The sequence below is a fragment of the Mustela nivalis genome (assembly GCF_964662115.1).
Source record: "Mustela nivalis genome assembly, chromosome: 18".
In the NCBI taxonomy this organism is placed as follows: Eukaryota; Metazoa; Chordata; class Mammalia; order Carnivora; family Mustelidae; genus Mustela; species Mustela nivalis.
Genome location: NC_139037.1, coordinates 5,043,106 through 5,060,054, shown reverse-complemented (window position 1 = coordinate 5,060,054; position 16,949 = coordinate 5,043,106). Strand labels below are relative to the sequence as shown.

Sequence of the window (16,949 nt, the reverse complement as noted above, 5' to 3'; positions counted from 1 at the left end):
TGAATGTCTACTGTGGTCGTGACCTTTAAATTATTAACATTGGGGAAAAAAACCGTGATCATCGAATTCACGTTCACAGATATTGAGGATAAAGGGACATTATATATACACGAATCCTTGGGCAAACTCTCGAACCAATGTGTGCAAATACTGGTTCTCTCTTTAGCTGAGAATCGTCAAACACTATTTAAAAAAAAAAAAAAAAAAAGCATAGTTTGGGGGAAAAAAAACCCACCATAGTCTGGTTCCTCATTACCCCTCCCCCTCACTCAAACCATGCTATATGACTCCCAGTTTCTCGAGTTGTGTGGGCGCTCTCTCGCCCGCCTGCTGCCTGTGCATGTGCTCTCCCCCCTGCCTGGAACTATCTTCCTCCGTCTTATCATCTGAATTCTCTTCAGATTGTCAGATCAAGCCTGACAACCCATAGGGAATGATCTTAAATGGAGAAGTGTCCGCGTTGCATAGCAATATCCCTATAGAAACAGAGGGTGGGTTCTGGCTCAGGTCTTGGCGTCCTCAGTTGCTGTGACCCTGGCCTCCTGGCACCGTGTCTCAATGGCCTCATCCATTAAGTACAAATGATAGTGTCCCCATACCAACAGCGTGGTTGTGAGGATTTGTCTTCTTCTTCTTTTTTTTTTTTTTTTTTTTACTGTGTAAATTTGTGTTCGATGCTTCCTGAACATCATGCCTTCTACCCAGAAGCAGTGGTCCGGCTGGCATTGTTGATGACTGAGTCTTGTAAATAGTTAGAACTTGGCTCAGTGCCCTCCCACGACAAGATTGCCCACTTGTTTTTTTTTTTTTCCCCATTGTCTATTTGGTCTTGCTTACAGGAAAAAAAATTTAAAAAAAAAATCTTTCTAAGAGTAACAAGAAAAATGTCCAGTCTCGAATGTCCTGGAGTGATTTTCCTCCTAGATCGATCCCTACCTGTCTGTCCCCCTTTCCCCATGCTGGTAAGCTTCCCCAGCTGTAAGCTGCAAAGATTTGCATGTCAGGATGAAAGGGGTTAAGCAATGATGCTATTTTCGGTGATGCTGTTTTAGTTAATTTCATCCGGCCGCTCTGTGTTGGCACCTGTGGTTAGGGGACTGGTCACAGAATTGTGGTGAAAATGTGCTTTCTCTGTGTTTTCCAGCCAGAGTCTTAAGTGTCGTTCTGTTTCTCTGACCAGGTAGTCGATAGTGACAGGCCGGAAGGGTCCAAGTTCCGGCTCACTGGAAAGGGAGTGGATCAAGAGCCTAAAGGAATTTTCAGAATCAATGAGAACACGGGTAGCGTCTCCGTGACACGGACCTTGGACAGAGAAGCGATCGCTACTTACCAAGTAAGTGTTCCTCAAGTGCCCACCCTCGCTGTGGACGTGGTGCTCTTCCAAGACTTTTGTCTTCCCACTGAGCTCGTTATTAACGTGCTTCCGCAGACCCGGCACTGTGCGACTCGAGTGTGTCTCTCTGGGAGCCGAGTGGCATTGAGCCCCAACAGGGTAACAGGGGGGGCCCTTTCTCATCAACAGAGCCTGCAAGCCTCTGTGAGACTTGGGGCACTGGAGCCCAAGAAGGGGGACGCTTGGGAGATCTCAGAGGAGGTCAGAACGGTGAGGGCAGCTTTGGCTTTCAAAAAACTCGAGCAATTATGAATACCAGGTAAATGGGATGGTTGTACTTTTAGAAATCGATCTTAAGGAGATAGGGAGGAATTTAGATTTTTGTGCAATGCTGTTATAGCTAGACAGGATCCTTAAAATGGAACCAATTTCGCTAAATATTCGGCAATGAGGTAGTGGTTCGATTATGGCATAATTTTGCAAGGAAGTTCTGTACAACCATTTCAAGTACTTTCGAAGAAGGTCTAGTTACATGGGAGAAGTTCAAGTTACTGAGCTGTGTGATCTAGGGCAATGCACTTACCGTCTCTGATCTTACAATTCTCACCCAGGAAACAGAATAATAGCATAAGCGCCTCCAAAGACTGTCAAAACTAAAACTGCTAGCTTTGACCAACTTAGAGTTGTTCATCAGTGAGTAAAATAGAGCCTGGTCTGCAGCTTAGAGCTTCTCATATTTTTTCCTTAAAATGAAGCCATATAGAGTCATAGCAATTAAAAACATAATTTTGCACATGGCCATATTTGCTACTTTTGGATGATGTTGTTGGGTCCCCAATATTGGGTCTCTGAATAATGGGTCTATGATTAAAGGAGTGAGACTGATACAAAGCAAAAGTCCAGCAAAGCTTTATTTCCCGCCAAGCATCAAGAATCAAACCAACCATCAAACAGACCAGTCAGGGTTGCCCCTTACAGAGAAGAAGACCCCTCTCTGTTTCACAGACTAGCTTTTATAGAGCAAAGGCCAAGTGGTTGGGCCTGGCCACACACAGGTGGCCAATGAGATTGTAACACACACAGGAACCTCCACAGTGATGCTAGGCGACCAATTGAATTACAATTTACCCTAGTAGACATTTGAACCAGCCTATCACCTTGGTCAGAATTGGTGCCCAAAAGGTTCCCAAAGGACGGGGCCCATACTCCTTGGTAGCTAGGAGACAGTATGCGCCCCCACTGATTGAATACCTCCCACTGACCCATCCTTGTATTTGAGCTTTTTTTTAGCTAGGGCTGGTTTCCGGAACTTAATTTTTTAAGTACATTCCCCTAGGCTGGGGGGCAGGGTCAATTTCAGTTTTACAACAAAATGGCAGTTCAATCGGGGTGGGGTTGCTCTGGCTGAATAGTCCCTTACAATGTCACAGATCAGCTATGGGAACTTGGGCAAGGGGTGGGTTTCAACTTTCTCATCTGTAAAATGGAAAGGATAATAATACTGATCTTACAGGATTTGGGTGGATGGAAGGAGTTAACACGTGCCAAGCCTTTAGAATGATGCCAGAGACATGGCGAGCGCTCTGCGATCTTACCGCAGGAACAAGAGGTCAATCACGGGCGAGGAAGGGTACAGCCCAGCCTGCCCAGGTCAAGCAAAAGCTTTCCATGGGTGATCTCGAGTTTATGTTATAGTTTCATAGCATTTTGATTACTTAATCCATTCATTCCCCCCACACACACACATATATATTTGGCTGAGAACCTACGGAAGGCAGCTCTCCCTCCAAGATGTTAGGGGAATTGGGTGGGAAACCCAGACACACCAGGTTCCCAGCCTTCGTGTAGCTTTTGTCTCTATGCCAAGGATTTGTTTCACAAGAAACTCCTTTAAACTTCTCACCCCGCCACATGGGTGATCTGCAGGGGCCCGGAGCCTCGTTCCCCATAAGGCTTGGGATACCTCCCCACCCCATGCACAGGGCTGCACGTGCCCAGTAGAGAGATGCTGGTCCTGGTGGGAACGCAGGGTCTTAACAACAGCACAGGGGTACTGCAGCCCAGCAGCAGCCTGGCCCAGAGCCACTGTCCACTAGCCTCAAGGGTCTGGTTTCTCCTCTGGCTTGCTCCTCCATTAGTCTTTGTCCCGTTTCTTTCCTGTCCTTGCTGAGGAATGTCCCCATCACCCTCAGTCTGGTTCTCCTGTTTCTGGATTTACTGGATTACTCTAGTTAATATTCTTTGGGCGCAGGATTGTCGGAACTCCTGTCCATTCCAAGCACCTATTTAGAAAGAACCTACTGTCCTAACAGCAGTCAGACCCATTGTGTTCATGGTGGTTGGTGGCAAACCAGTTCCCCTCTGGCAAGCCAAAAGCTCTGAGAAGCAGCGAGCCTGTGGGCGAATGAATTTCCATCATAATCGCTCCATTGTTGGTGTTGTTTACTTCAAAGTTAAGCTTGCCTCACGTGCAAGTCAACTGCTACTTGCTATTTCCCAAGCTCAACAGGAAAGCATTCAAAACTAAGCCTTGGGGATTTGCACAATAAGAAATAACCTAGGATAATTGGTCCTTGGGACCCCGAATTTTTATCATCATTAAAGCTACTGTTTATTGAACACTATGGGGCTGATACTGCGCTAAACACTTCTCACACACTCTCTTATTTAACTCCTTTCACCCAGGAGACTTAAGAGGTAGATGTTAGCACCATTTTACAGATAAGCAAATAACTGTGAAATAACTTTTGTAAGGTCTTGCAGCTGGCGTGTGTAGAATCTGGGGTCCATAACCACTTCGCCCCACCTCCAAAGCCCTGAGCTTCCAACTGCTAGGAAACACCCCTTCCAGTTTTACCTTCAGTCACAATCAGATACCTGTTCCGCAGGTCCCCAGCCTTCCTTGCCAGGAACTCCCCTTCCTGGAACTGGAAAGCGGGTGCGATTGGCTGGATGATGGATGTCGTCCTAAATACCGTCTTTGTCCATGACCCACTGCCCCCCGCCCACTCTCCCTATCCCAGCCCCCAAAGGACTTCCCAAGCTTCTGACCCAAAGTGGCACCTGATAAAATAATTTAGCTCTTGCAGTATTGGAAGCTGACATATTAATGCAAAGCCTCCTGAAATATTACTCATTATTATGCATTTTGCCAGCATTTGAGTGATTTGTGAACTCTTCATTGGAATAAAGTACTGTAAATGATTCATGAATGACCAAGTTTATGAAATTCTATAAAAATATTAGCAGGTGGTAATGATTCCCTCACACTGTGAATATAATCTGCCGGCTGCGAATATGTCAATATGGCAGGACAGGAAGAGAGTGGGGGACAGAGTCTGTCGGGCAGGTCGGGGGCCAATGGACGGTCCGGGCTTCCAAAACTGGAAACAAGGCCAACGTAGTGGGCAGGTGTGAGCGGGAGCTCTTCCCCTGGTTCTGTTGTCCACCATTGGGAGACATACCAGGGACTGGGGAGGTCAGGGCTGGATGGGAGACAAGAAGAGAGAGAATTAACATTTACGGGGCACCCGTGAGGTGCCCAAGAGCTCCCTAGAGTACTAGATACACTAACCTACGAAACAGGTTTATCATCTTGCCTTTATGGATGTGTTTGCTGAGGGCCAGGGTAGTTCCCAAGATGCATTATTGTTATTAATGTTGCTGTTCATGTTGATTGAACATTTTCAACGCGCCGAGGCTCCGTGCTAAATACCTAAATGATGTTCTCATTTAGTTTTCACGAAGATGAGCTTAATAATGTCATCATGCCCGATTATAGGACCAGGACCTGGAACCACCTGTGGTCTTGGCCTCAGCATCGGAGCAGGATTTCATTGTCTCCTTCTGAATATTTGTTCCCATTTTCTGGGATAGAACTTGCTCTGCGTCAAGCCAATTTCTTGGATACATTTTGACTCTGTAGTTAAGATTGTTGCCATAAAATTGGAATCCACCTGGCAGAAAGAAGGTTGCTCCTTGTTTTCTTTCACTCCTGTGGCTCTGCCCTGTTTCTAACCCACAGGGAGCTCCAAGACAATTTGGCAGAAAATATGTTAAAGTGAAAAATGCTGCTGTCGAGTGGAAATATGTGTATCATAACATTAGTGATTTTAAGAGAACCGAGACATGTAGATTTGCCCAGATCAGAGAGTTATTTAGTTGATGAATCTGTTTATTATAATGTCCGTGTTACACGTGGATCACGCATGTATTACCTGATAGGACCGCACTGCCCTTGAATGCTCCCCCGGCCCGCAATTGTAGGGACAAGTTCGATCCTTCTTCATCCTCTGGTCCAATCGCCCCCATGGCCATCTTTCTTAGGAGTCCTGGTGGTGGTCCACAAAATCCCCCCAACTCGTGTATAACGAAAGGGATTTACTAAAGGATGCCGGGGGCTTATGTAATTGCCAAAGGGACCCAGTAACCTGGTTCACATGGGACACGCCCGGCGGTGGAGCAGCAGGAAATGCCCAACCATGGAAGATACTGTTGGAGAGCAAGGGTCCTCAGCCTTGGCACGGCTGACAACTGGGGCTGGACGATGCTTTGTTATGGGGTCTGGCCTGTGCAGTGTGGGGTGTTTTGAAACACGGCTGGTCTCGAACTACTAGATCCTACTAGCACCCCCGATCCCAGTCTGGACAGTCTTTCTAAAAGGTCTCCCGATAGTGTTAATCATCCCATAGGGGGAAATGCCGCCTGGCTGAGAGCCAGTGTTGTAGAGGAGCTGGGACTGCCGCCCGCTCTTCAGCCACCCTGCTCCCGCGGTGCTCAGAACTGGGCCGTAGCAAGTCTGCCTGGGCTGCCCAGAAAGGGAGAGATTCCCACAGCATGCTCTCTGAACCTTAGATCCCAGAGCAGGACTGCTGCCTTAAGTCCCTCTTCCTTTGCCAAGTCTAAGGGCAGGATGTCTTCAGGGGAGAACCTGGGTCATGCAACGGACTGTTGCCGAGCTAGGAAGAGGCTCCGGGCGACGCTGACATCTACAGTGTCGGTCACATCACGGGTACCGTCTTATTCCAGGGAGGAGACGGTTTGTGATAAGCGTGGTGGTCCGAAGGCAGGTCACCAGCCCATGCCCAGGAGACTGTGTGGCTTCACACCTCTGATCCAAACTTCTCTCACTGCGCCGGACCTGTCAGTAGGTGACACACGTGCCCTTGGACTGAACCTTGACTGGAAGGGGACGGAGAACGTGGGTTAAAAGCTCAGGCTCTGCAGTCAGACCTAATAAGGCTAGAGTTCTGATTCCGCTGTCCGAGGAACTATACGAAACTGCCGTTTTTACAGATGAACAAAGGGCGAATACCGGCCACTTCACGGTGTCACCTTTGGCAAGTTATTTAACTCTTTCTTGTCTTTACCTTGGATGTGGAAATGGCAGGGTTGCGCCCCGGCTGCGCCATGGTTGTAAGTGGGACATGCAGGACAAGCACTCAGTATGGCCCCTGACGGGTGTCCCCAAGCCAGGAGCCATCGCCTCCAGTACCAGTCATGCAGTTGAAACAGAGCTGAAAGCAGCGTCCATGCCGCTGCGTGTGTCTCTGTAGAAGGGAGTTGTTTCGATGGGCGGTGTTCCAGCTGTGGCCCCCAGCCAGCCCCATCATCTGGGACCTGGTCAAAAATGCACATTCTCGGGCCCGCCTCCAGGTCTCCAGCCCCGCAGTCTGGGTGTCCACAAGCCCGTGAAAGCGCTCCAAATCCAGCTCGCGCTCTTAAAGACTGCCTTGTTTTTGTTTCGGTAAGGGCTCCTGAGAGCCGGGCAGGTCGGTCCCAGGCTTCTTTGCTCCATCACATTTAGACGGGAGATCGTTTCAATGGCACGTGTCGGAGGGTTTGCTTATTTCTCAGAAACCGGCCTTTTAGGCCAGAGATGAAAGTGTCTTCAGAATATTTGAGCAGGTCCAGGAGACGATGACTCCTGATAGGAGGCAGCCGGCCCTGGGGTCAGCGGAACGGGCTTCTCTGTCTTATGACATCCGTAAGCCTCGAATGACTTATTAGTGGTTCTCAAACTTTGCTGCACGTTAAAAGCATCTGGGGAGATTTTAAGGCTCCTGACGGCCAAGCTGCTCTCCAAACCGATGACGCCGGCATGGCTTGGAGTGGGACCAAGCATCCGTACGTTTATAAAACTTCCAGGTGTTTCCCTTGAGAAGCCACGTTGGGGAACCTACTGGATTCATCTCTCCCATCTGTACCGCAGTTTACTCAAACCACTGAAGATAATCACCCCAACCAGGTGGCCTTGTCGTGACTCAAGTGACACAGCGCACGGAGGAGTTTCTAACACGGAAACGCAGGAAACCAAAGGCCTCCGTTCCCTCCGTCAGCGGCTTGACTCTGAGCGAACAGCAGAAGCTAACTACTTTCCGGCCTCTCTTTGGACACAGGCACTTGAAAAACTGAAATGCAGAGAAACAGAATCGGATACACAAATGAACGGGTTGTCTTGTGACTACGTTTCGGAAAAAAAAAAATAATAATTCAGGATTTGGTCGCGGCCTCTCCGCACCCCAGTGCCCCCAAGCACCTCCGTCTGGCTCCTTCGCGTTTCTGAGCACGTCGGTCCGAGCCGGCCTTATCTGCCGGGCGCAGCTGGCGACGCGGAGGCAGAGACGTCGCCGAGCCCGCAGCGTGCCCGGGTCGGGGTGCTTCTGGCTGATTGTTTCTCTGGTCCACTAAGCAAAAATGCTTCCTCACTCAGGGCTGTGGGGATGCGCTTTCCTAGACCTCGTTTGCACAAACTCCTAGAAGAGGTGCAACTTGCATCTCGGCGGGTGGGGTGAACTTGACGCCCCTCGGCCCGGTCCTCCGCTGGCCTGGCCCACAGGCTGCACCCGCACACGCACGGGGCGCTACACATGTGACCACACCGCGTCCCCCTCTGTCCGTGCGCCTAACGACGGCCGAGTCTGCTCAGCGTGGCCCCTTTGCCTTGTGTTTGTCACAAACAAAGAATCACGGTACATCACGACAGCAAGAGCCTTCAGACCCCACTACTCCAAACCGCTCAGTTTACAAATAAGAACGAGTTAAATAATTGTCTGACAGCTCGGACTCCGAGTGCTCAAAAATCCGTTGCCCGTGTGTCGTGATTCCTCCGTAGCGGGCAGGGATGGAGCTGCTCTGGGACCGGACCCTGCAGACGCAGGTGAGACATCCTTGCGAGCTCCCCCCACGCACTCCCCCGCTCTCTGCAGTCATTGACAGCCGTGAAGTTGTTTTTTTGTTGTTTGTTTTTGTTTTTTGTTTTTTGGGGTTTTTTTCCCCCATTTGGTACAAACGAGCCGGGGAGGGAAGGAGTCTGTTCAGCGGCATGGACAGGGAAGAAGAAGCACAAGCGGGAATATCAGAACAGGCCGAGCTTCTTCGCCAGCCCCTTAAAGTTAAGCTGGACACTCTTGGGTTAGAGGGCAGGAAATGATGGGAACTTTTTTTTTTTAATGAGATACTGTGTAAAATTGGAGGTGAGGACCCAGAAGCTAATTAAACCAGTTACAAAAGACAGGGTAAAATTCTAGGTTCAAGCACTATGGCTATGAAGCCAAGCGACAAAAGTCATTAAGAAGAGTGCCTTCCCCACAGCCACCCCCGGGACCGGGGCCCACACATTGGTGGGGGAAGTGTTGGCAGTTAGTGGGTGGATGACCAGGCTGAAGGGCCCCCAAGTGGCCCACTCCCCGGGAAGAATGCAGGGGAAGGAGAATGCGACATTAATCGGGAGCCCTTGTGAAACCAGCTTTGGACACCCCAGGAAATACTTGGGGATTGAGATCGTCATAGGGACTGAGTTCCCCTTGGGCGGGCTGCAAGCTGGGTGTGTCCATGACGCGAGATTTCTACAAATATGAGTCAGGTCCTCCTCAGGCACCGGGGAGCAGGCAACCTCCAGGTTACCCGTGACGCCCCTCAGTTCGGGCCTGCCCGCTGCTGACCGTTTAACCGGGGCCGCCCGAGATGGAGAGGATCTGGGCACAGAATCCCGGGGTAAACGGGAGCAAGTAAACATGCTTTTGCCCCCTGGAGCTTCTGTTCTGGCCAAGAGACGTGGAGGGAAGTGGGGCGGCGCCTCTGGAAAGGCAACTTGGGACCCCCAAAATGATGCGTCCTGTCCCCAGGAGGGCACACACCTGGCAGCCCTATCAGGCAGGACCTAGATGGCCCCTAAGACTGACCCAGCCCACGTTCGCAGGATGCCTGATCAGCCGGGCCAGCCACCCTTTCGAGGTGCCGGGGACAGAACTGTAAACAAACCGCCAAGGTCCTGCTCTACGGAACTCTGGCGATAAACGGAAATGGCTGAGTACGGAACATGTCGGGTGGTTGTAAGCACAGGGAACTGAAACGGAGCGGGTGAAACACACAGAGAAGGATCGGAGACACCATGTGGCTCCGGCGGGGCCAGGGTGGGAGATGCCATTCGTGAGCAGGTCTGATGGGACGTCTGAGGGCAGGAATGCTGTCCTGACCTCCTGGTACCCTTGATAGCAGGGGTTCTCAACCACACAGCCATAATCAGGAGGGTGATTGTGCCCCCCCACCCCCCCGCGCACACACACACACACACAGAGGACATCTGGCAATGTCTGGGCACATCTTTGGTTGTCACAGCTGGGGGAGTGGTACCACTGGCATCTAAAGAGTCGAGATCAGAGATGTTGCTCAATATCCTAGAATGCACAAGACAGATCGTGCACACCTTGATCTGCAGGCTCCGGCATGGGGCTGGCCTCTTAGAGGGTCTGATGCTGGACCGTGGCTTATTCACTCAAATATTCATCAAGCTTGAATAGGAAAGAGGTCTGTGTTTGTCACTGGAGTACCACAGTAGGGCCTACTGCTCCTGTTCTTGTAAAGCTCACGGTCTAGCTGGGGACATCACCCGAGAGCAAGGGCAGGGGTCAGGAACAGCCTTCCAGAGCACATGACATGAAAGTGCTTGAGGGTAAGGAGTTAGCCGCGTGACAGGGAGGGGGACAGGTCAGAAGGGGCTTCAGACACCTCCAGGGGAGCTGTCCAGCAGGGCTCCCGTGGGAGACACGAAATGAACACGACAGAGGGGAGAAGGCAGGACTCGTGCGCCGAGAAACGAGCTTAGACATAATCCCCGTAAGTGACAGGCAGATGTTAGAGGATTTTAGGCTGAAGAGTGACATGATCAGATTTGGATTTGGCGAGGATGGCTTTGGTTGCCCGCTGACAATGAGCAGGAAGCAGCAAGTCCTGTTTGCGGGTCTCTGAAGCCAGGAGGACACAGAGCAGATAAACAGCATCCTCACCCAGGGAGACGCAGGAGAGGCGACCAGCCCCATTGGGAGGATATTAACTGTACGCTGAGATGGACCGTAGCCGGTCCAGGCCTTGCAGGGCAGGGGAAGGAGCTTGGATCTTATCCTCGGGAAGCCTAGGAGGGTTTTCCGCAAGGAGAGTGACATCCAATTTGCATTTCAGGAAGATTTATTTGAATAAGTCAATAATAACATACTAATTGCCATGAAATAGAAATTAATTCAAAAGTGCATTCATTTGTTGAGAACCCGGCACCTAGCAGGCACTGGGGGCGAGAGATAAAAGATAAAACCCCGCCTTCCCTGAGCTCAGCCTTCAGTTCCCTTGTAGACGAGAGTAAGCCAGAGACCTTTGCTTTATCCTGAATGCACGTGCGGAGGCGTTGGGGGGCTGTGTGTGTTGGCTGGTCCTTCCTATTAGTTCGGCTCAGTCTCCAGGCCAAGGAAACACTCTTTGTTGAGATTCCAAGTGTTCAGTTCTGTCTTCTATGGGGGGTTATCGGTGTGCTATCTCAAGATTATTTATTAAACACAGTTGGCTTGAGCTGTTAGCTATCGATGCGTTTGATTGGCATCTGTTTTATATCTTTATTATGAAGAAGGCTTATCTCTCCTTCACAGTGAGGCACTAGGTGCACAAAGATCATTTCCATATTATTTTTCTCTCTTCTGAAGGTGCAGAAGTTTGCATAATGGGCCCCTTGAAGCAAAGGCCATCCGTTCAAGTGCCCTGTCAGAAAGATGACTGATCGCTGGTTAGGACTCGACTGTGCTCTGTCACTCAAGGGTGCTTCCCGCTGGGGTCTCACGAGCCTGGCCCCAGAGCAGGCACCCCAGGGGTGGAATAAAGTGAGAGGAGCCTGAGAATTTAGTGAGAAGCCATCCTCACCCCCTGATGACTTAGCAAGCCAAACCACACGTACGGATCCGAGACCGCATTGACCATGCTTGACAGGAAGGAGTCAGGAGGAGAGCCTTGTGCTTTTCCAAGTTGATCGCACACACCCGGCTTGGGGTGCACATTCACTGGAGCGCTAACACCCAGGGCGCAGCACGGGCAAAGACCCGAGGAGGCGGAGGTCTTGGCCGGCCAGTCAGCAAGGCCCAGAAAACCAGGTCCCTGACATCTCACAATTCATTGCAAATGCATTTTCTGTTTGAGATTCAGTGCAGAGCCCAATAACTCCAGCCGTGACAGCAGCAAAATATGGCCCAGACAGCCGGGAGGATTTACTCTCTGCCCCTTTCCGGCAAAGGTTTGCCAAGCCCTGGACTAGACTCACCTTCACATCCCTTAGGAAACGGCAGCTCCCGCAGTCTGTTGACAGTCCGATTTCAGAAATTATTGAGGCCATAGTCAGTCCCGAAAGCGGGTATATAAGTTCCCCTTTTCTGGAGATTTTCCCAGGGAAGTCTAAATGTGCGTGCCCTTTAAATGACGGGGATGCTGTTGGACCCAGAGGTGAACGAGACCTGAAGTAAAGCCCCGTTTCCCAGTCACAAGCAGGGGCCGCCCAGCTTCGTCCGCACACCGCTTCCCGAGTCAGGAAAACAGTGGTTGGAAAAGGCTTCGCGAGGGGAGAATGCCAGCAGGGGTGGCGAACAAGGCAAGGCTCGCCGTCGCTCCTCTCACCCAGCATGGTCCCTCTGTGGAGTGCTGAGCAGGGGGCTCCACGCAGGCCTGAGCCGAGGGGCTCTCGTCCTTGCCTTGGCTCCGGGTGTTAGGAACCTCCGTCCCTCCGTTCCCGTTTCTGTCTTAAGAAACTTCCACAAACTGCCACAAACTTGATAGCTTAAAACAAAACAAATCTGTTCTCTTACCATTCTGGAGGCTGGAAGTCAAACCTGGTGTCAGCGGGCTAATGTCAAGGTTGCAGCTGGTAGGGCTGGTTCCTTCTGGAGGCTTTGGGAGAATCCATTCGCTTGCTTCCTCCCGCTTGTAGAGGCTGCCCGCTTGCCTTGGCTTGTGGCCTCTTCCGTCTTCAGAGCTGGCAGTGGTGGGCTGAGCCCTGCTCACAGTGACATCTTTCTGGTTCTCTTCCCACCCTCTGTCTCCTACTTAAGGACTCTGCTATCACTTGGGGTCCATCGGCCCATCGGCCCATTAATTCCATGTGCAACCTTAGCTCCCCTTTGGCTAGAAACTAACATGGCCAGTTTCCAGGCACTAGGATGTGGACGTCCATGGGGGCCGTTATGCTGCCTATCACCATACCCCCCTTTATAGATGAGCAAGTCAAGGCACAGAGCGGGTTAGGAACTGATGTGTGGTCACACAGCGGGGAAGCAATGGATGGTCTTCAGCTTGGCCCCAGCCGTTGTCACCTCCCAGACACGGGGGTCGATGGCACAGCCAGTGGTGTGGCTGCAGACAGAGAACTAGAGGGAGGAGACGCTCAGCGACCCCCTGTGGCAGTCCTGGGATTCTGTCTCCTACAAGTTGGAGGCAGTTCCCAGCTGGGAACTCCATGCTCTTCCCGGCAATGGCTTCCAGGAGCCTCCCAGCGCCCCACACTGTTCTTGGCCTAAGGCTCTGGAGAGTGACTGGACCACACCCGTTGCCCCCTCCTAAGCAGGAAATCCTAACAGCTTGAAACTGGAGACTCTTTTTTTACCTTTTTTCATTTGGAGACACGGGGGCTTTGGGAGACATCCGGAAGCCATTCACGTGGCTGGTAGTTGAAGGAGCCAAAGGACAGGAGGCTTCTCCCCGCCAGGGTGCTGCGGGCGCACGCCGGCCCTGCCACGAGTACCATGTGGCGAGTACCACGTGCTTGGTTTGCTCCCTGGGAGCCAGGGGCTCTCAACTTGGAATGATGCAGGCCCTCGGGGGACAGGGGGCAAGGTCAGGAGACGTCTCTGGTTGTCACATACGGGAGAGGGACACTACTGGCGTGTGGAGGGTACAGACCAGGAAGGCCACTAGACCTCCTGCGATCCCCAGGACAGCCCCCACCCCAACGAAGGATCCAGTCCCCAAAGCCAACCAGACCTCTGCTGAGAATCCCTGGCGGGGGTCGAGGGGCGGTAATGAGAACAGTAAAACCTGCCTGGTAGGGTCGCTGTGAGCTTTGCAAGTAAGAGCGTGTGCTCTCCGTGAGAACTGTCATCTAACCAGGCTGGCCCTAGGCACCCGGACCACACACAGGGGAGCTGGCCCCTGGCTCGGCGCGGCTGCACCTGGCCTGAACTCGTCCACGCTTACATCTGAGAAGCACTCTGCTCGTCAGTGTGCAGTTTTTATTCTTCATGGTGCTTTTAATTTTTTTTTTCTTATTGTGGAAGACAAACTCCATTTCCTTACTCCTGAGGGAAAACTGATTCCAGCAAAGGCCATTTGTCTCTGGTTCCTTAAGATCTCGATAATTTACTGCAAGTTTATTTTTATTGAAAATTATGTAGATATTATTCAGAAACACAATTTCCAACTATACGGAACACTTAAGCAGATTATATTTTAAGTGTTAATACATACATTGGGGATATATGCTGGAATGTGCATTTCTCAAAGACACTTTTTCCCTTTTTTATGACTCTCTGCCTTTGAGATCCTCAGACTTGTGTGCTATGAAGTGCTGAAGGATTAAAATCTTTTCCAAATGGATATTATGTTATAAGTTATGGGTTGTTACCATTTGACTGCAATTCAAACTTCTGACACTCTCTATCGCTTATATGATTAATTCAGAAATGATTTGCATTTAAATGCATTGAAGATATTTAACTTGCGATTCCAAATGTACCTCTTATAAGCCTGGCAGAAACACTCAATCGCTATTGTATGGGGACCCCCCACCCCAGTTACGTGGACCTGAGAAGGATTCAGGTATTAACATAGCATAGCTTTTTCAAAGTGTTTCTGAGAAATACAAGAACTGAGAGATGTCCATCAGAGCACACACACGCACATGCGCACACACACTCACACACTCCCTTGGGAACATTTGGGAAACATTGAAAGTTTGGGAAACATTGAAAATTATAATTGCTTCTTTAAAATTCACAGCGCTCATTTAACACAGCGAAGACATTTTAGAGACCTGCGCTGGAGAAGCCCGTTTTAACCAGCATATTCTGCATATTTAAGAACCGAAACTTTCCACAGCGCTCTCCCATAAGAACTATTAGCCATTATTAAGAAAACACACTGTGGATAATGTTGGTGAGAACAAATATTTAATTAATGAGATCAGAAAGGAGCAGTCAGCTTAGAGACATTTCCCTGGGATGCTGCATGGTCTGGCATTCTAGAAAAATGATTGTGGAGACATCGGGGCCGCCTTTCTCCATGAATGTGGCAGAAACCAAGCTCTTCTCACTTCCTGTTGTTTCAGTCAACCAAGAAGCGAGTCCATGAGCTGATACATGTGGTCCGGACACACAGTGGGATATCACTCAGCCACACAAAAACAATGATACAATGTGGACAATCCTTGAAAACATGATGCCAAGGGAGAGAAGTCAGACACAAAAGGTCCCATGTTGCACGCTCCCACCGGATAGAAAGTCTCTGGTAGGGAAATCCACAGAAACAGAAATCAGACTCCTGGGGAGTACCGGGCATGGGGTTTCCTTGGAGTGGATGAAAATGCTTCAGGTCTAGACAGTGGTGATGGTGGGACAACACCTTGACTTCCCTAAATGCCCTTCACTTACGCACTTAAACTTGTGTATTTTGTGACTTCAGCTCCGTGTTCCTTAAATCATGAAATAAACATGCTGAGGGAGGCGGGAATGACAGGGCAGGAAACCCAGGTGTGAGGAAGCGGGGGTGCGGCGCGGGGCGGAGGGAAAGGTGGGAAGGCCGAGGCGGACGAGGAAGTCGGGAGGCTGTCCGGCCGCGTTCTCCAAAGCAGCATGGACGACTGCTCCGTATCAGATAATTTGAGGAAAATACAGCCCAAGGAGAGGTTGAGTACACAGGACTGGCCACTGAGAGAGGATAGAAGGGCAGGGTTCGCCCACCTCAGCAGAGAGCTGATGGGGAACCCACACCATGGCGGTGTGTCAATGACCACAGCCCGGTGGCCCACGCTTTTGTCTTTACTCCCGAGAGGGAAGCAAGGGACCATGACACTAAGAATGCTGAACTTTAAGGGCCCTTTATTTGTAGGGACTCCTTCTGAAACCCTGTTCCCAGTGTGGTGTTGTGACTTTGCATTTTTCTCCTTGACGTGGACCCCCAGACTGAGTCACCTTCAGCTTCCCCGCAATACCCGGATGAGCCCCAGCGATCGAGCCTGGTGACGCCAGTGTGTATTTTAGCATTGTCAGACTTGACGTGCATTCGTGCCTTCCTACACCCACTGCCTGGCATATCGGGGAGGCCCTGGACAAGTGTGGTCCGCGGGAACTTTGTGCAGTGCCAGAAATGTCCGTGTCTTGCTGTCCATTGTAGCGGAGTCCAGTATGGTAGGTAGCGAGCTCGGGAACGATGGCTAATGTAATTATGAAACTGAACTTTTCTCTTTATTTAATTTTCGTTCATTTTAATTTAAATGGTCTCATGGCTACTGGCTACTCTGTAGGTAACTGCAGATCCAGGAAACCATGGGCGAAAACGCCACCTGTTGCATCACGCAAGTCTGTGTTCTGTTAGCTTTACCTCTTACTAGCTGTGTCCTTCAGGGAAAGTGGCTTAATCTGTGGGCTTTGGTTTCCTCATCTGTGGAAGGGAGAAATGATAGGACCTACTCCCTAGAGCTTTTTTCAGGATGAAAGGAGATATTATGTGTTGAAGGCACGGAACGGAGCATCTAGTGGATGCTTTGCTAAACATCATGTGTGCCTTTTCTTTTTTTTAAGATTTTATTTATTTATTTGACAGACAGAGATCACAAGTAGGCAGAGAGGCACGCAGAGAGAAGGGGAAGCAGGCTCCCCGCTGAGCAGAGAGCCCAATTTGGGGCTTGATCCCAGGACCCTGACATCATGACCTGAGCGGAAGGCAGAGGCTTTAACCCACTGAGCCACCCAGAAACCCCTGTGTGTGCCTTTTGATTCTGGTAATTCATCCACGCTTTACACTGCCGCGCTTTGAAGAAATGAGGCTCCGAGATGTGACGTAACTATGCTTGGGGTCATATCACCAACCAGAAGGCAGAAGAGTGGGGATTTATTCCCATGTGCTCCAATGGCAAGGTCCGTTGGCTTCCTGGTGCACTGCGTTCCTTGAATGCTTGGTTGCCCAGCTCTGTTCTGTCAAGAGAATGAGATGGGGACTGAGGAAAGGGTCTCGCTTTTCCTCTTAATGCTGGCCCGTTAAGTGAGCCGCTCTGTTGAGACGGGATCTCCGGCAGCAGCTGAAATCCTAGGGACAA

At 50.5% G+C, this 16,949-nt stretch overlaps 1 protein-coding gene across 1 annotated transcript in view; it reads left to right on the top strand.

The window, feature by feature from the left end:
* CDH13 (cadherin 13) overlaps nucleotides 1–16,949 on the top strand; it is a 986,611-nt gene that overhangs the window by 524,034 nt on the left and 445,628 nt on the right. The window contains exon 5 of the mRNA XM_082712008.1: nucleotides 1,181–1,333. Within this exon, the coding sequence (XP_082568134.1) occupies nucleotides 1,181–1,333 (153 nt within the window). The remainder of the gene's footprint in view (nucleotides 1–1,180; nucleotides 1,334–16,949) is intronic.